Raw genomic sequence first — 19369 nt, forward strand, 5'->3', positions numbered from 1 at the left:
CCAGCCCCACACCTCCAGCCCCACCCCCACCGCTCCTCACTCTGCATCCCCGCCCCCCTCCAGCCCCACACTCCCAGCCCCACCGCTCCTCACTCTACATCCCCCCTCCAGCCCCACAGCTACAGCCCCACCCCCACCGCTCCTCACTCTGCATCCCCCCTCCAGCCCCACACCTACAGCCCCACCCCCTCCGCTCCTCACTCTGCATCCCCCCTCCAGCCCCACACCTCCAGCCCCACCCCCACCGCTCCTCACTCTGCATCTCCGCCCCCCTCCAGCCCCACCGCTCCTCACTCTGCATCCCCCCTCCAGCCCCACACCTCCAGCCGCACCCCCACCGCTCCTCACTCTGCATCCCCGCCCCCCTCCAGCCCCACACTCCCAGCCCCACCGCTCCTCACTCTACATCCCCCCTCCAGCCCCACACCTCCAACCCCACCCCCACCGCTCCTCACTCTGCATCCCCACCTACAGCCCCACCCCCACCGCTCCTCACTCTGCATCCCCCCTCCAGCCCCACACCTCCAGCCCCACCCCCACCGCTCCTCACTCTGCATCCCCCCTCCAGCCCCACACCAACAGCCCCAGCCCCACCGCTCCTCATTCTGCATCCCCGCCCCCCTTCCAGCCTCAAACCTACAGCCTCAGCCCCACTGCTCCTCTCTTTCCATCCCTGCCCCCCAGAGCCCCACTGCTCCTCAATCTCCATTCCTGTCCCCCCTCCAGCCCCACTTCTCCATACCCCACCTCTTACTAGAGCCCCAGCCCCCTGCCCCTCACTCTCCATCCTCACCCTCCCTCCAGCCTCACACCAACCACCCCAGCCACCATTCTCCATACCCCACACTCCACTAGAGCCCCACCCCACCACTCCTCACTTTCCATCCCTGCCTCCCTCCAGCCCCTCAGCGACAGCCCCAGCCCTCCCGCCCCCCTCCATTCCCACGCCCTTCTCCAGCCCTGCCTCCGACAGCCCCACCCCCACCGCTCCTACGTCTCCATTCCCGCCACCCTCCAGCCCCACACCGACAGCCCCACCACCACCACTCCTCACTCTCCATCTCCGCCCCCTTCCAGCCCCACACCGACACCCCCAGCCCCACCACTCCTCAGTCTCCATCCCCACCCCCCCTCCAGCCCCACACTGACAGCCCAAGGCCCCCATTCTCCATACCGCAACCCCCACTAGAGCCCTACCCCCACCACTCCTCATTCTACATCCCCGCTCCCCCTCCAGCCCCACACCGACAGCCCCACCCTCACCGCCCCTCCCTTTCCATTCTCACCATGCCTCCAGCACCACACCAACGCCCCAGGCCCACTGCTCCTCACTCTCCAGCACCACCCTCCACTTACACCCCCTGATCCTCACTCTCCATCCTACCCCCCCTTGAGCCTCACACTGACACCCCCAGCCCTCCCACCCCCCTCCAACCCCGCCCTCCTCCAGCCCCACTGCTCCTCACTCTCCATCCCTCCAGCCTCACACTGACAGCCCCAGCCCTCCCGTCCCCCCTATACCCACCCTCCTCCAGCCCCACACTGACAGCCTCAGCCCTCCTGCCCCCCCTCCAGCCCCACCCCCTCCAGCCCCACACTGACCACCCCAGCGCCCATTCTCCATACCCCACACCCCACTAGAGCCCCACCCCCACCACTCCTCACTCTCCATCTCCACCCCCCTCCAGCCCCACACCAACACCCCGAGCCCCACTGCTCTCTCTCCAGCCCCGCCCCCTCCAGCCCCGCCCCAACAGCCCCAGCCCCACCACTTCTCAGTCTCCATCCCCACCCTCCAGCCCCACACCAACATCCCCAGCACTCCCGCCCCTCATTCTCCATTCCCTACCCCCAATTCCAGCCCCACACCAACATCCCACAACCTCTATCCCCACACTGACACCCGCAGCCCAATGCCTGACCCTACCCTCCATCCCCACACTGACAGCCCGACCCCCACCCCTCACTCTCCATGGCCACACCCCCAAACTCCAGTCCCACACCGATACCCCCCACTCTAGCCCACAACCCCTGCCCCTCACTCTCCATACTGCCCCCCCACTCCAGCGTTACACTGACACTCCAATGCCCCAACTCCAGCCCACCTCTCTCCATACCCCATGATCCTTACCCCTCACAGCTCTCATGAACAGTCTGCATTCTCCCAGCCACATGCTCCCCACTTTTCTGCATGCCTCTTCCCTACCAGGTATATACAAAGTGATCTTCCCATGCTGTGAGCTTCCCCACAGCAGTGTCCTGCCAGAGCCCGAGTTCCAGCATGATACATCTGGAGCTGTCGTGACTTGCACTGTTCATGCGTGCTGTGCAGTCCCACCCTGGCTGTAGGGACTAGCTCTGCAGCGAGCCCAGCACCTGCTAGCAGCGGGCTGCCAGGCTCCCAAGGGGGGACATGGAGAGCTGGGGCCTCCCCACCGGGACAGGGGGTTCATGGGGAGCAAAGGGTCCTGCAGCGTGAGTCAGAGCTGCTGTGCCAGGCCGAAGGACACATTGCCGGGGAGGGGGGGGGGCACATCTGCAGGATGGACGGCCCAGACAACGGGAAGGACAGTGCTGCTCATGGAACTCATTCTTTAATGCATCTTGTACGGCGTGCTGAGCACAGTCTGAGCCAGGCAGATCTGTGCTGCAGTGTGAATGATGAGAACCAGCCAGGGACTCTTTGTACAGTGCCTAGCGCAGCGAGGCCTTGATCCCTGACTGGGGCCCTAGCTGCTACTGCGCCACAAAGCGAGTACGCGTATGTCTACTCTTAAAACGCTAGAGCGGTGCAGCTGCAGAGCTTCAGGGTAGACACTCCCTACGCTGACGGGAGGGATTTTGCCGTAGGCGTAGATAATCCACCTCCCTGAGAGGCAGTAGCTAGGTCCATGGAAGAATTCTGCTGTCTACCTAACGCTGTCTATACCCGGCTCAGGTGGTATGACTGTGTCTCTCGGGGGTGTGGATATTTTCACACCCCTGAGAGACGTAGCTACACGGATGTAAATTCCTAGTGTAGCCCAGGCCTGAGATTCCAGGCCTATTACCTGTCTGTGTGTTACTCTGAAGCCTGGAATGTCGGTTGAGTCAGCGTGAAGCCATGGAAACAGCTACAAGCATGATTGAAGGCTCTTTTTGTTCAGACTGTCACCAGGTTCAGTCACCCCTGAGATTCACAGTGTGTTACCATCCAGTTCGCAGGCATTGGTACCTTACAAGTTCCATCCGTGCGCCATACAGCTACAGCAAGGCACGGCGAGGGCGTCTGCACTGCCAATGCTGCAGCGGCACAGCTGTAGCGCTTCAGTGAAGCCGCGACCTATGGGGCTAGGAGGAGTTCTCCCGGCAGTGCAGGCATTCCGCCGCCCGGAGAGGCAGCGGCTAGGTTGACAGAAGAATTCTTCCGTCCAGTGAGTGCTGTCTACCCCAGTGTTTCGCTCGCACAGCTGCGGCTCTTGGGGGGGTGGCTTCCTGGCCAATGGGGTCACAAGACTGCTATCCAGTTCCCTTCTCCTCCAGCACCTGCTCACTCCACCCCCATGACTCACACAGACACCCCATCTGTAGCTAAACCCACGTACGTTCCTAGTCTGGACTGGGCCCAAGAGTCGTCAGAGGTAACTCAACCATTCACCCCCCTTACTCTGCAGCTAATTTGCACTGATTGGGTGGGGGAGATGGCACAGATGTGGATCACTTGGCCCAACTGCCAAACCCGTGCACCAGCCTGGGCTCCCAGCTCCATGTACAGCTAACACAAGAGATGCTGTCATGCTCTGGCCCCACTTCCCTCTGGGGCAGGTTCCAGGCTGTGGCTGGACAGCACGTGATGTGCACAAATCCATTGCTGCATTGCGGCCCGCGTGCAAACAGGACGTGATTCTGTGACGCTGCTTCCTCTTCTCCCCACACCAGGAGAAACCAAGAGCAAGTAGTGATCCAAACACAGCCAGTGCCTTCCCAGTGCCCCACAGTGTTACCACACCTGGGAACTTAGCTGCGAGGGAGGGCTCCCTCAGCCATGGCGCCAGGCTGGGATTGAGGGGGATCTGCAGGCAACACAGATAGGACACAATTCGAGACCAGCAGTGGCTACCCAAGCTGCCAATCTGGGACGCTATTAGAGACCAATAGTGGTCACCCGAACTACAGAGCTCGGCCACAATTAGACACCAGGGGAGGCTACGTGAACTGCAAAGACTGGACAGAATTAGAGATGGGGTGTCTGTGTGAGCCGGGGGGAGGGGTGGAAATAGAGATGGGGGTGTCTGTGTGAGCCGGGGGGAGGGGTGGAAATAGAGATGGGGGTGTCTGTGTGAGCCGGGGGGAGGAGTGGAAATAGAGATGGGGGTGTCTGCGTGAGCCGGAGGGAGGGGTGGAATTAGAGATGGGGGTGTCTGTGTGAGCCGGGGGGAGGGGTGGAAATAGAGATGGGGATGTCTGTGTGAGCCGGGGGGAGGGGTGGAAATAGAGATGGGGGGGTCTGTGTGAGCCGGGGGGAGGGGTGGAAATAGAGATGGGGGTGTCTGTGTGAGCCGGGGGGAGGGGTGGAAATAGAGATGGGGATGTCTGTGTGAAAAGGGGGGAGGGGTGGAAATAGAGATCGGGGTGTCTGTGTGAACAGGGGGGAGGGGTGGAATTAGAACATAAGAAAGGCCGTACTGGGTCAGACCAAAGGTCCATCTAGCCCAGTATCCTGTCTACCGACAGTGGCCAATGCCAGGTGCCCCAGAGGGAGTGGACCTCACAGGCAATGATCAAGTGATCTCTCTCCTGCCATCCATCTCCACCCTCTGACAGACAGAGGCTAGGGACACCATTCCTTACCCGTCCTGGCTAATAGCCATTAATGGACTTAACCACCATGAATTGATCCAGTTCTCTTTTAAACGCTGTTATAGTCCTAGCCTTCACAACCTCCTCAGGTAAGGAGTTCCACAAGTTGACTGTGCGCTGTGTGAAGAAGAATTTCCTTGTATTTGTTTTAAACCTGCTGCCTATTAATTTCATTTGGTGACCCCTAGTTCTTGTATTATGGGAATAAGTAAATAACTTTTCCTTATCCACTTTCTCCACATCACTCATGATTTTATATACCTCTATCCTATCCCCCCTTAGTCTCCTCTTTTCCAAGCTGAAGAGTCCTAGCCTCTTTAATCTCTCCTCATATGGGACCCGTTCCAAACCCCTAATCATTTTAGTTGCCCTTCTCTGAACCTTTTCCAGTGCCAGTATATCTTTTTTGAGATGAGGAGATTACATCTGTACGCAGTATTCGAGATGCGGGTGTACCATCGATTTATATAAGGGCAATAATATATTCTCAGTCTTATTCTCTATCCCCTTTTTAATGATTCCTAACATCCTGTTTGCTTTTTTGACCGCCTCTGCATACTGCGTGGACATCTTCAGAGAACTATCCACAATGACTCCAAGATCTTTTTCCTGACTTGCTGTAGCTAAATTAGCCCCCATCATATTGTATGTATAGTTGGGGTTATTTTTTCCAATGTGCATTACTTTACATTTATCCACATTAAATTTCATTTGCCATTTTGTTGCCCAATCACTTAGTTTTGTGAGATCTTTTTGAAGTTCATCACAGTCTGCTTTGGTCTTAACTATCTTGAGCAGTTTAGTATCATCTGCAAACTTTGCCACCTCACTGTTTACCCCTTTCTCCAGATCATTTATGAATAAGTTGAATAGGATTGGTCCGAGGACTGACCCTTGGGGAACACCACTAGTTACCCCTCTCCATTCTGAGAATTTACCATTAATTCCAACCCTTTGTTCCTGGTCTTTTAACCAGTTCTCAATCCATGAAAGGACCTTCCCTTTTATCCCTTGACAACTTAATTTACTTAAGAGCCTTTGGTGAGGGACCTTGTCAAAGGCTTTCTGGAAATCTAAGTACACTATGTCCACTGGATCCCCCTTGTCCACATGTTTGTTGACCCCTTCAAAGAACTCTAATAGATTAGTAAGACACGATTTCCCTTTACAGAAACCATGTTGACTATTGCTCAAGAGTTTATGTTTTTCTATGTGTCTGACAATTTTATTCTTAACTGTTGTTTCGACTAATTTGCCCGGTACCAACGTTAGACTTACCGGTCTGTAATTGCCGGGATCACCTCTAGAGCCCTTTTTAAATATTGGTGTTACATTAGCTAACTTCCAGTCATTGGGTACAGAAGCCGATTTAAAGGACAGGTTACAAACCTTAGTTAATAGTTCCGCAACTTCACATTTGAGTTCTTTCAGAACTCTTGGGTGAATGCCCTCTGGTCCTGGTGACTTGTTAATGTTGAATTTATCAATTAATTCCAAAACCTCCTCTAGTGACACTTCAATCTGTGACAGTTCCTCAGATTTGTCACCTACAAAAGCCGGCTCAGGTTTGGGAATCTCCCTAACATTCTCAGCCATGAAGACTGAAGCAAAGAATCCATTTAGTTTCTCCGCAATGACCTTATCATCTTTAAGCGCTCCTTTTGTATCTCGATCATCAAGGGGCCCCACTGGTTGTTTAGCAGGCTTCCTGCTTCTGATGTACTTAAAAAACATTTTGTTATTACCTTTGGAGTTTTTGGCTAGCCATTCTTCAAACTCCTCTTTGGCTTTTCTTATTACATTCTTGCACTTAATTTGGCAGTGTTTATGCTCCTTTCTATTTACCTCACTAGGATTTGACTTCCACTTTTTAAAGGAAGTCTTTTTATCTCTCACTGCTTCTTTTACATGGTTGTTAAGCCACGGTGGCTCTTTTTTAGTTCTTTTACTGTGTTTCTTAATTTGGGGTATACATTGAAGTTGGGCCTCTATTATGGTGTCTTTAAAAAGCGCCCATGCAGCTTGCAGGGATTTCACTTTAGTGTGAGCCAGAGCGGGAGATGGAACTAGAGATGGGGGTGTCTGTGTGAACAGGGGGGAGGGGTGGTATTAGAAATGGGGCTGTCTGTGTGAACAGGGGGGAGGGGTGGAATTAGAGATGGGGGTGTCTGTGTGAGCCGGGGGGGAGATGAAACTAGAGATGGAGGTGTCTGTGTGAACCAGGGGGTGGGGTGGAATTGGAGGTGGGGGTGCCTGTTTGAGCCGGGGGATGGGACGGACATAGAGACTGCACGTGGCAAGGATGGGGTGTCAGTGTGAGCTGGGGGGAGGGGTGGGATTAGAGATGGGGGTGTCTGTGTGAACCGGGGGGTGGGGTGGAATTGGAGAGGGGGGTGTCTGTGTGAGCCGGGGGGAGGGGTGCAATTGGAGATGGGGGGTGTCTGTGTGAGCCGGGGGATGGGACGGACATAGAGACTGCACGTGGCAAGGATGGGGGTGTCAGTGTGAGCTGGGGGGAGGGGTGGGATTAGAGATGGGGGTGTCTGTGTGAACCAGGAGGTGGGGTGGAATTGGAGATGGGGGTGTCTGTGTGAGCCGGGGGGAGGGGTGGAATTGGAGATGGGGGTGTCTGTGTGAGCCGGGGGATGGGACGGACATAGAGACTGCACGTGGCAAGGAATCCTGGGACTGGGGCCTGACACCCAAAAGCTGTTTCATTCCCTAGGGTGAGCAGGGGATGGAGGAGAAGGGAACTGGAAGCCAGCATGACCTGGGCATCACTATATTGAGAATAGTCTGTGTGGGACCATGCAGCTGGGAGTCACCTAGCTACTGGTGCCTGGGCTGGCGAGCGCCTTGGCGGCTGGCTGGCGGGCGCACAGCGAGCAGGGCTCTCCTCTCATGGTCAGAGAACGGGCTTTGCCACATGCTGGGGCCCTCTGCAATAGCCATGATCAGAGACAGGAAATGGCCCTGGGTGGGTCCTGGCCTGGCTGCTGCAGCCTCTCCGCACACAGGGTGCGGGGTGGTGATGGCTTTTTCCGGAGCGGTAGAACCAGGTCTCTCCCCAAGGCAGCAGGCAGCTGTGGTGCTGTAAGTGCTGATAACCACCGGCCATCACAGCCTAGTCTGCCAGCCATCGCCATCCCCTGTGGAGCGTAGTCCATGGAGCCTTTGGCTCTCTCTCCATTATGGAGCCTGCCCGTTGGCCCAGAGGTGCTAGGTTCCAGGAGAAGCGCTGGCAGCACAGAGTGACGTGCAGTGATTTTGATCACTCTGGGTATGTGTACACTGCAGTTAGACACCAGCGGCTGGTCCGCGCCCACTGACCCGGGCACGCGGGGCCTGGGCTGTAGGATCCTGCGAGGTGGGAGGATCCCAGAGCCCGAGCTCGAATGTCTTTACCACAAGTAAACAGCCCCTTAGCCCAAGTCAGGGGGTGTCTACATGCAGTGTAGACATACCCTGAGTGTGAACCTCTGCACCAGAGCTGGAATGGCGGCTCTCCCAGCAGCCCACAGGAGGCTGGCAGGCCCCTGCCAGAGGAGTGACAGTCTCTCTCTCTCCACCAGCACTTGCACAGCTCAGAGGTGCCCACACAGGTGGGGTCAGGGGTCAAGAGCTTCCCAATTGCGCAGACGCTGTCAGGCTGCAGCCCTGAACTCACATCCACGTAGTCTGCTCTTCACTCTGCACGGCGGGGGAGGGGGCCTAAGTGTCACCAGGGTAGTTAGGTGATGGGGGAGGGGCTGAGGGTCACTGGGGCAGTTACACGATGGGGGAGGGGCTGAGTGAACCTGGGGCAGTTACACGATGGGGATGGGGCAGTTACATGATGGGGGAGGGACTGAGCATCACTCGAGGCAGTTACATGATGCGGGGAGGGGCTGAATGTCCCTGGGGCACTCCCAGGAGGGGGGAGGGGCTGAGTGAATCTGGGACATGACCAGGAAAGTGGGGGGAGGGGCTGAGCATTAACTCCTGCTGTGCTGGGAGGGAGCTTGAGCCGCCTGCGTTGTCACTGTCAGCCCAGGGGAAAGGAGCAGGCCTGGGAGAGGCCAGCAGGATGCAGCCTGAGCTGGAGGGCAGGCAAAGCTGGCTGGACCCAATGCTCGCCTGGTGCAATTCCCCTGGAGTCACTGGGACAGCAGCAGGGCCGGGGGTGGGGTAGCGAGGGGGTGAGGAGTGAGGTCTGTAAGGTCACAGAGGCTGGGGGTCGCTTGCCTGTCTGCAGCTGCCAGGTTGCAGTGACATGGTGGCTAGTGCAGGTGTGTGAGGGAGGGGAGTTTGGGGTGGGTGACAAGGAGCAGAGACCAGCAGGGCCATACGGGAGGGATGGAGGGCAGCTCAGCGTGGAGGGCCGGGCGCTAGCTGGGGCAGCCCCCATGCCCAGAGCCCAGCCCTGCAGCCGTTTGGGGAGGTAGCGCCCGGCAGGAGCAGCCCAGCCCCACTGTGGCTTTCCTGTGGCTGGGCGGGGGGGAGGGTCAGACCTGCATGGTGCCCTCGTTCGGATCCCGATAGGTCACGGGCACCATCCGTGATCCGCCCTCTTGCTACTGCAGGTGCTGCGAGTGCGGGGCCCTGCTGTCCCACCAGTACTATGAGAAGGATGGGCGCCTCTACTGCAAGAAGGACTATTGGGCCAGGTTCGGGGAGCTGTGCCACGGCTGCTCGGAGCAGATCACCAAGGGGCTGGTCATGGTAAGTACCATTCGCCAGAGCAGAGGCGTCACCCTCTGCGAGCAGTCTGAATGTGGGTGCACCTAAGGAACAGCTTAAAGTGAGGGGCACAGGGCTCTGTGCAGTCAGCCCAACCCGGGTGCGAGGCCTGATGCTGTGCAGTCATTTACTCCGGTGGAGCACTGCCTAGCCAGACCGGCACTGAGATCAATGCTCTCACAGTGTGCAGGCAAGCAGAGACACAGGCCCAGGGCTCTTTGGATGCTGGGGATTCCCACAAACCCGGTGGTCTTGTGGCTAGCAGTGACTGGACATTCCCAGCCCAGCTTCTCCGCGGGGCAGTGTGGGACATGACCTGGGGCTCAAGCTGAAGATGTGGGCGGTGCTAGCTGATCTAGAGATGAGGTCATTGGAAAGGGGGTAGTTTCCAGCAGTGGGCGAGTAAATAAGTCACACACACAGCAGGGAGCCTGTCACACTTACCCAGCACCATGGTCGGAGAAGCCAGGCTCATGCACCAGCAGGGGAACTGGTACAGCACCATGCTACAGGTAAGGGCCAGACCGGGAGCTGCGGCCACTGCCCATGAAGGGGAGGGCCAGGAAGGATGCTGCTTTCCAGCAACCAGGGCCCCTTGGCCATTGGAGCCGGGATTGGGGGGCTTGTTGGTATCACTAATGTCATTGGATTTTGGATGGAAACTTTAACCTCAAATTTCTTGCCTGAGGCAGATAAGTGGCAATTAGTCAGGGAGCTGGGAGAATAGCCAGGGTGCACCAAGGTGGTCGAGTTCCATATCCACCCCCTTTGCAGACAAGGGGTCAGTCGTGATACCCATGGGTGCTGGAACTAGGGGTGCTGGGGAAGGCTGCCGCACCCTCTTGGTGAAAGTAGCAATAACAACACAAATACATGGTTTCAGCATCCCTGGTGGGACCCAAGTGAGATGGCAGTGGAGTCACGCCTGGTGAGAGAGGTTCCAGCCCCAGGAGTTAAGGGGACACTGTCACGTCAAAAGTGACTCAAACCTCCTGTCTTCTATTCCTGGGGAGCCCCAAGCTGACAGCGCTGGCAGTCTCACCTCCCTGTCCGTGACTCACTCTGCGTCTCACTCAGTGTGGGCAGCACAGAGCGGCTGATACCTCTCGCTTCTGTTTGTCTGGTGGGCGCTCTGTGGGGAGTGATTTGGCGCAGGTTTTACTGGCAAACTCCCAACCTTCCCCGTGCGAGCAGCTGTGCTAGTCCGTGCCGTGCTGGGGCTGCAGCGCCCGCTCAGCACGCAGGGTTTGGGCTGCAGGGGATGTTTACATCCGACAGTCACTACCTGCCAATCGATTGCCTTTCGGTTCATGAACGCCGTCCTGCTGGGTTTATACAGCTTCTCCCCAGCACATGTGGACAGGGCCTCTGAGGCTAAGCCCAGGGGTCCCCCCAGGGCCAGGGCCTCTGAGACAGATCCCGGGGTTTCCCCCATCGATGGTGCCTCTGAGACTGAGCCCAGGGGTCCCCCCCCCAGGGCCAGGGCCTCTCAGGCTGAGCCCAGGGGTTCTCCCATGGCAGCTTGCCTCCATGCGGGGGAGGGATAGCTCAGTGGTTTGAGCATTGGCCTGCTAAACCCAGGGTTGCAAGCTCAATCCTTGAGGGGGGCCACGTAGGGATCAGGGGCAAAAATCTGTCTGGGGATTGGTCCTGCTTTGAGCAGGGGGTTGGACTAGATGACCTCCTGAGGTCTCTTCCAACCCTGATATTCTATGATTCTATGCTTGAGTCTCTTTCTGAACCCCAGGGCTTAGCCTGTGCATGTCCTGCATGCCACCCAGGAGAGCCCGTGTCCGCCCAGGCGGTTACCCCCAGAAGAGCTGTGTTCGGAGGTCTGGTCCAGCCAGCCAGGGAGCCGAGCCAGCAAGTGCCTTCCGGGCAGCCCTGCCTCTGCACTTCCCGTCACCCGCCCCGGGTGCTTCAGTCAAGTGCTGTCATTGCCACAGCGGGGAAAGGCCGGGCTGGGGAGGCCAGCCATGTGACTATGCTGCAGCGCAGGGCACTTCCCCTTGTTTACAAGCACAGGGCAGGGAGGGGCTCTTTGCCACCCCAGCCACTAGACGTAGTATCCTGGTCATGGGAGCAACCCCTGGGTCCCATCCAGGCTGTCCCCACTGGGCAGGGCCACTCCCAGGGCTTTGTCCAGCCAGGGGCGAAGAGCTCTCACCCTCAGCAGCCTTGGCCTGGCCATCAGGGCGCGTTTTCCTTGACTACATCTAATCCTGTGATTCCCGAGGAGCCCTGGCTGAGTAGCTGCCCTCTCTGCCGGGGCTCTGCAGGGCCTTAGTGCTGTCCCTGTCCCCTACTTGTCCCTTGGCCAGCTCCCTGAATCTCTTCTCACTGTGGGCTCCCTCCAGCCCCGGAGTCTGTCTGGCTTTTCTCTCTGAGGCGCCCAGAGCAGAGCCCGGTGATCCTGGCTCTGGCTCCCCAAGCAGGAGAGAAGGGCCGGGCCCCGCCCTGCTAGGGCCCAAGGCCATCACTCCACGCCACCTCACAGACAGATCCCTGCCTGGTGGGCTCCCCTCACCGCACGTCCCTCCCCCTCACCGCCTGGCTGGGGGTGAGCTCCCAGCACACGGCCAGTGAGAGGCAGACTCCTGCAGCGGGGAACAGGGATCCAAGCCCTGAAGGCAGGGTCCCTGGTGCAACCCCTTAGAAGGGTAGGACTTGGGGTAATCTTGCTTCAGAGCCTGGCCCAGGGCTGCCAGGGGCCCCAGGGTTGCCGTCCCTTGTGCCCCAAATGCAATTGAGGAATAGCGGAACAAAGCCCTGCCTTGGCCAGACCTGCTCCAGCTGCTGTCGTGCCCCCGGTGCTGGGGTTCCTGTAGAGGAGGCACAAAGCTGTCAGAGCTGGCTCCTCTCCTACCAGAGGGCCCCTGCATGGGGGAGTTTCTCAGGGGGCCTTGCTGCTGTGTTGTATGTTGGTGCCAAGTTAATGGGGCCCTGTGTCCATGGGCAGAGCTCACGGGCAGAAGACCAGAGAGGAGGAATGGCTATAGCACAGGACAGCAGGGAAGTGGATCTTGCCAGTGGCACCATGAGGGGGCCCAAGCTCGGGCTGCTGGGGTTCAGAGCAGGGATGCAGGATGTAACTCCTGCCTCGCCCTATCATTGGCCTAGACCCCCCATGAACCAGTCCCATGCGCCTGTCCAGCCATGGGGCCAGCAGTCACAGCAGAGGAGTGAATTGGGCAGGATGCTTGGCCCAGCGCTCGCCCGGCTGCTCCCTGAGCAGTGGGGGGCGCAGCCAGGTGGGCACGCTCAGCCCTCGCTCTGTATCTCCTGAACAGGTGGCTGGGGAGCAGAAATACCACCCAGAGTGCTTCAGCTGCCTCAGCTGCCGGGCATTCATCGGTGACGGCGACACCTACGCGCTCGTGGAGCGCTCCAAGCTCTACTGGTATGTGGGGCTGGGGTCACGCCCCTCCCCCCAGGGCCCTGTCCCCCAGGGCCGGGGTCACGCCCTCCCCCCCATGTCTGGGTCACATCCCCTCCCACCCCAGGGCTGGGGGCCCGCTCTTCTCCGCCCTCCCCGCCCCCTCCCGCGGGGGCAGGGGGTAGAAGCTTGGTTCTGCCGGCTCCCCTGCCTCTTCCCGCAGTGTGCTGGGTTCCTGCCCCTCCTCCTCCTCTCCGTCCCTCCCTGCCTGCCAGCCGATCAGTTGATGGCCCTTGTGAGGGAGGGGGTGGGGGAGGAGTGGAGTCAGCGTGCTCGCTGCTCGCGGCAGAGAAGAAGCGGGGGCAGGGCCTTGGGGAAGGGGGGTGGTGGAATAGGGGCATATCCCCTCCAGCCCCCTGCCGTGAGCACCCCATGACCCCAGCCCACACCCCCAGCCCTCTGCCCTGACCCCCCCTCACACACACACAGCCCTCTGCCCTGAGCCCTGCAGCCCCGCACACCCCCCAGGCCCCTGCCCTGAGCCCTGTACCCCCCTCACACACACCCAGCCCTCTGCTTGACTCCTTCACCACCCCCACGACCCCAGCCGTGACTCTAGCACCCCCACACATACCCAGGCCCCCCAGGCCCTGACACCTGCACCCTTCTCGCATGCCCCCAGCCCTCTGCCCTGACTCTTGCACCCCCCCACATACCTAGCCCCACCCTGAGCACCAAACGGGAGCTCCTGCATCCCCTCCCCCACATTCCCACCTGCACCCCTCGCACCAAATGGGAGCTGCCCAGGTAAGCGCTCCACACCCAAACCTCCTGCCCCAACCCTGAGCCCCCTCCCTCATTCTAGCTCCTGGCCAGACCCTACACCCCAACCCCTAGTCTGCTCCTTCACCCCCAGCCCTGTGCTCAGTGCACTCCCACCCTCAGCTCAGAGCAGAGAGAGAGGAAGAGAATGGGCCAGAAGCAGGGAGAAGGTAGGTACCCACTGTATGTGGGCAGGGCCGGGACCCCAGACCGGCAGCGGGCTGAGTGGATCCAGCAGCCGGGATCCCGGCTGGCAGGAGCCAGCGGATGGAAGCCCTGAGCGGCAGCGGGCTGAACCGCTCAGCCCACTACCAGTCTGGGGTCCCGGCCGCCGGCTCCGCACAGCCTGCTGCCAGTCTGGGGTTCTAGCTGCCGGACCCTTGCCAGCCAGGGTCCCGGCCGCAGGTCCCGCTCAGCCCACTGCCGGCCTAGGTGAACAGAACCCCAGACCAGCAGCAGGCTGAGCGGGCCAGCGGCATAAGATCAACATTTTAATTTAATTTTAAATGAAGCTTCTTAAACATTTTGAAAACCTTGTTTATTTTACAATACAACAATAGTTTAGTTATATTATATATAGACTTATAGAGAGAGACCTTCTAAAAAACATTAAAATGTATGACCGGCACGTGAAACCTTAAATTAGAGTGAATAAATGAAGACTCGGCACACCCCTTCTGAAAGGTTGCTGACCCCGGACTAGTGGCCAGTGGGCTGATCCATTCCAGCGGGTGGGAGGATACCGAACTAGTGGCCAATGGACTGATCCATTCCAGCGGGCGGGAGGGTACTGGACTAGTGGCCAATGGGCTGATCCATTCCAGCAGGCGGGGAGGTACCGGACTAGTGGCCAGTGGGCTGATCCATTCCAGCGGGTGGGGGGATACTGAACTAGTGGCCAATAGGCTGATCCATTCCGGCATGTGGGAGGGGGGTACTGGTCTAGTGGCCAATGGCCTGATTTGGGCCATCCTGTGTTGTCACACTAACTCTTGGGACTGCTATGGCCCCACTGTGCTCCTGTTCTTGCGCCCACGTCCCAGTGCAGCCTTCTGGACACACTGGTGATAGTGGGGCAGAGTATAGCCCAGCTGTGGCACTTTGCAGAGTGGGTGCTCAGCGAGTCCCCCTCACACCGCCTGGGACAGGCCTAGTCTATGGGTACCAGGCTGGGAATCCCTCTTGGGACATGCCACAGACTGAAATGCACTGTTAGGGAGCACGGGGTGAGCCCCAGCCCGCTGTTCACTGCCTCTCCTGGGAGGGGCTATTCCCCTCCATGGGCCAGCGCGTGGGTCCCCCTTGTCTTGAGCCCATCTGCAAAGGAAAACTGCTAACAAACTGCTCATGGCGTCTCTCCTGTCTCCCCCCGCTGGGTCTCTGCCCCGCTGCCCTCCTCCCCACCCCTCCCAGTGGGCACTGCTACTACCAGATGGTGGTGACCCCAGTGATAGAGCAGATCCTGCCGGACTCCCCGGGCGCCCGGATCCCACACACTGTCACGCTGGTGTCCATCCCGGCCTGCAGCGACGGGAAGCGAGGGTTATCTGTGTCCATCGACCAGCACTGCAGCTCCCAGGGCTGTGGCTCAGAACACTCCCACACAGTCCGGGTGCGAGAGTAAGTATCTGCCCCGGGGGAGGGGGACGATGCTATAGCACCAGCAGGGAGCGGGGAGCACTCCACAGGTAGCTGACTTGGGGCTAGTGGGCACGGATCTCCCTGGTGCAGTGGGAGCCCCTCTGCCAGTTCTCACAGCTCTGTGCACGGGGAGGAGGCCAAAGAGCCCTGCAGACTGAATCAAGCCCCCCCCCCCCCCCCCCCATGCACACACCCTGCTTCACCCTTCTGAGGGGTGGGAGTTCACGTCCCATCTAGTGCCAGCAAGGAGGGGCCCAGGTAGAGCCACTTGCAATGGGAGCTGTGTGTGCAGCACCGAAACCCCCCCCCCCAACCCCTTTGCCTGAGGGGCCACTGAGCAGCCAAGAACAGGGGAGAATACCCCCGCCCCGAGAACAGGGGAGAATCCGCCCCCTACTGAGAACAGGGGAGAATCCCACCCCCCAAGTGGAGGACACAGGAGCCGCTGGGGCTGGGGGTGCCTGGGCCAGTCTCCTGCAGGGGGCATGAGCCTGTGGTGCTGGGGGTGACCAGGTGTCATTTTGTATGCAGGGGGGTGGGGGGCACTGGTGCCTGCTCTGCCCCCAGTGGGTGAGACCTGAAAGCCTCTTCGCTGTATGGGGTGGGGATGCCTGGGACGCTGGAACTGCATCCAGGGGGCTGGACGTGGGGCCTCCGTGAGCCTGTCCCGGTGCAGGTGTGGCGGGAGCTCACTGCACTGTGTGTGCCCTGCCCCCAGAGTGGACCCTGACTGCATCAGCCCCGACATGAAGAACTCCATCCACGTTGGGGACCGTATCCTGGAGATCAACGGCACCCCCATCAGGCACGTTCCGCTGGACGAGGTACGCCCCCTCCTCATGCTCCCCCAGCCGGCCGGCAGGGCCCAGGCAGCTGCCCAGGGACCTGAATCCCTCACTCTGTGCCTGCAGATTGACCTGCTGATCCAGGAGACCAGCCGCCTCCTCCAGCTGACCATAGAACACGACCCCCACGAGGTGGTGGCCCGAGAGTCGGCGCTGGAGAGCAGCCCCCTGGCTGACCTGCACAGCCCCCAGCGCTCGCCGGCCTGCACGCCTGGCGGTGAGGCCAGTGCCGTGAGCCAGAGGACAGTCATGTAAGGACAGAGCTACAAGCATGACCAGCATGCTGCTGGGTGGGCCGAAGGAAGGGTTGGGGGGGTGAGAGCTCCGGTGGGATAGAGCCTGGGGCCCCTGCGGCAATGGCCCAGCTGACTTGCTGCGTGCTTTGCCTGGCTCTGCAGGAGGAGCTGCAGCATCGACAAGTCCCCGTGCTCCAGCTCCTTGGGCTCCCCTGCCTCCCAGCGCAAGGACATCAGCCGCTCCGAGTCGCTCCGCGTCGTCTCCCGCACACACCGCATTTTCCGTCCCTCGGACTTGATCCACGGCGAGGTGCTGGGGAAGGGCTGCTTTGGACAGGCCATTAAGGTACCACTCACCCAAATTGGGCTTCTGCTGGTCCCCACACCCACCCATCTGGTAACCCAGCTTCCCCTCTTGCCCCCCACTCCCTGGGGACCCCTCCCCACTCTCTAAGCTGAGAGCCCAGGAGAGCAGTGGCCAGGACCCTCAGGCCACTGACAGGGCTTGCATTGCAGATCCCTGTCCCTTCTCCCAGTGTCACCCGTGTGATGGGCTCAGCTCCCTTGTCCCCCCATTATCCTGTACCTCTACCCCCACACGGGGAGGTGGGTCTCCCAGTGGCTGCCATAGAGAGGGGAGGGCCCTGCCCCACTCCAGTATACATTGCAGCCCCACCCTGCTGAGAAATGCTCCTTGCAGCAGGGAGCTGCGGGGTGTGGCTGCAACACTCTGTCCCTTTCTGCAAGGTGACACACCGGGAGACAGGCGAGGTGATGGTCATGAAGGAACTGATCCGCTTTGATGAGGAGACCCAGAGGGCATTCCTCAAAGAGGTGAGTCCACCCTGCTTGCTGTCCCTGAGCCCTGATCTCACTCCAGCCACACCCTGACCCATCGCAGTCTCTGTCCTTCAACCCTGATCCTGACCCAACCCAGTCTCTGTCCCTCTCCTACTCCTCAAGGCAGCAGGAAGGCTGTCTCAACTGTCTCAACAGACCTCATGAGCAAACTAGGGACACCTAGACGCACCTACTGTAAGGTGGGCGCACAACTGGCTGGAAAACCGCACTCAGAGAGTATCTTAGATGCCTATATACAAATGCGAGAAGTATGGGTAATAAGCAGGAAGAACTGGAAGTGCTAATAAATAAATACAACTATGACATTGTTGGCATCACTGAAACTTGGTGGGATAATACACATGATTGGAATGTTGGTGTGGATGGGTACAGCTTGCTCAGGAAGGATAGACAGGGGAAAAAGGGAGAAGGTGTTGCCTTATATATTAAAAATGTACACACTTGGACTGAGGTGGAGATGGACATAGGAGACGGAAGTGTTGAGAGTCTCTGGGTTAGGCTAAAAGGGGTAAAAAACAAGGGTGATGTCATGCTAGAAGTCTACTACAGGCCACCTAACCAGGTGGAAGAGGTGGATGAGGCTGTTTTTAAACAACTAACAAAATCATCCAAAGCCCAAGATTTGGTGGTGATGGGGGACTTCAACTATCCAAATATATGTTGGGAAAATAACACAGTGGGGCACAGACTATCCAACAAATTCTTGGACTGCATTGCAGACAACTTTTTATTTCAGAAGGTTGAAAAAGCTACTAGGGGGGAAGCTGTTCTAGACTTGATTTTAACAAATAGGGAGGAACTCGTTGAGAATTTGAAAGTAGAAGGCAGCTTGGGTGAAAGTGATCATGAAATCATAGAGTTTGCAATTCTAAGGAAGGGTAGAAGGGAGAACAGCAAAATAGAGACAATGGATTTCAGGAAGGCGGATTTTGGTAAGCTCAGAGAGCTGATAGGTAAGGTCCCATGGAAATCAAAACTGAGGGGAAAAACAACTGAGGAGAGTTGGCAGTTTTTCAAAGGGACACTATTAAGGGCCCAAAAGCAAGTTATTCCGCTGGTTAGGAAAGATAGAAAATGTGGCAAAAGACCACCTTGGCTTAACCGCGAGATCTTGCATGATCTAAAAAATAAAAAGGAGTCATATAAAAAATGGAAACTAGGACAGATTACAAAGGATGAATATAGGCAGACAACACAGGAATGCAGGGGCAAGATTAGAAAGGCAAAGGCACAAAATGAGCTCAAACTAGCTACAGGAATAAAGGGAAACAAGAAGACTTTTTATCAATACATTAGAAGCAAGAGGAAGACCAAAGACAGGGTAGGCCCACTGCTCAGTGAAGAGGGAGAAACAGTAACAGGAAACTTGGAAATGGCAGAGATGCTTAATGACTTCTTTGTTTCGGTCTTCACTGAGAAGTCTGAAGGAATGCCTAACATAGTGAATGCTAATGGGAAGGGGGTAGGTTTAGCAGATAAAATAAAAAAAGAACAAATTAAAAATCACTTAGAAAAGTTAGATGCCTGCAAGTCACCAGGGCCTGATGAAATGCATCCTAGAATACTCAAGGAGCTAATAGAGGAGGTATCTGAGCCTCTAGCTATTATCTTTGGAAAATCATGGGAGATGGGAGAGATTCCAGAAGACTGGAAAAGGGCAAATATAGTGCCCATCTATAAAAAGGGAAATAAAAACAACCCAGGAAACTACAGACCAGTTAGTTTAACTTCTGTGCCAGGGAAGATAATGGAGCAAGTAATTAAGGAAATCATCTGCAAACACTTGGAAGGTGGTAAGGTGATAGGGAATAGCCAGCATGGATTTGTAAAGAACAAATCCTGTCAAACCAATCTGATAGCTTTCTTTGATAGGATAACGAGTCTTGTGGATAAGGGAGAAGCTGTGGATGTGGTATACCTAGACTTTAGTAAAGCATTTGTTACGGTCTCGCATGATATTCTTATTGATAAACTAGGCAAATACAATTTAGATGGGGCTACTATAAGGTGGGTGCATAACTGGCTGGATA

At 57.7% G+C, this 19369-nt stretch overlaps 1 protein-coding gene across 1 annotated transcript in view; it reads left to right on the plus strand.

The window, feature by feature from the left end:
* LIMK1 (LIM domain kinase 1) overlaps positions 1-19369 on the plus strand; it is a 34580-nt gene that overhangs the window by 8014 nt on the left and 7197 nt on the right. The window contains exons 3-9 of the mRNA XM_065418340.1: positions 9402-9540; positions 12849-12958; positions 15170-15376; positions 16116-16221; positions 16309-16493; positions 16641-16824; positions 17226-17312. Coding sequence (XP_065274412.1) covers positions 9402-9540; positions 12849-12958; positions 15170-15376; positions 16116-16221; positions 16309-16493; positions 16641-16824; positions 17226-17312 — 1018 coding nt within the window. The remainder of the gene's footprint in view (positions 1-9401; positions 9541-12848; positions 12959-15169; positions 15377-16115; positions 16222-16308; positions 16494-16640; positions 16825-17225; positions 17313-19369) is intronic.

Source organism: Emys orbicularis, chromosome 17 (genome assembly GCF_028017835.1).
Source record: "Emys orbicularis isolate rEmyOrb1 chromosome 17, rEmyOrb1.hap1, whole genome shotgun sequence".
Taxonomy (NCBI): domain Eukaryota; kingdom Metazoa; phylum Chordata; order Testudines; family Emydidae; genus Emys; species Emys orbicularis.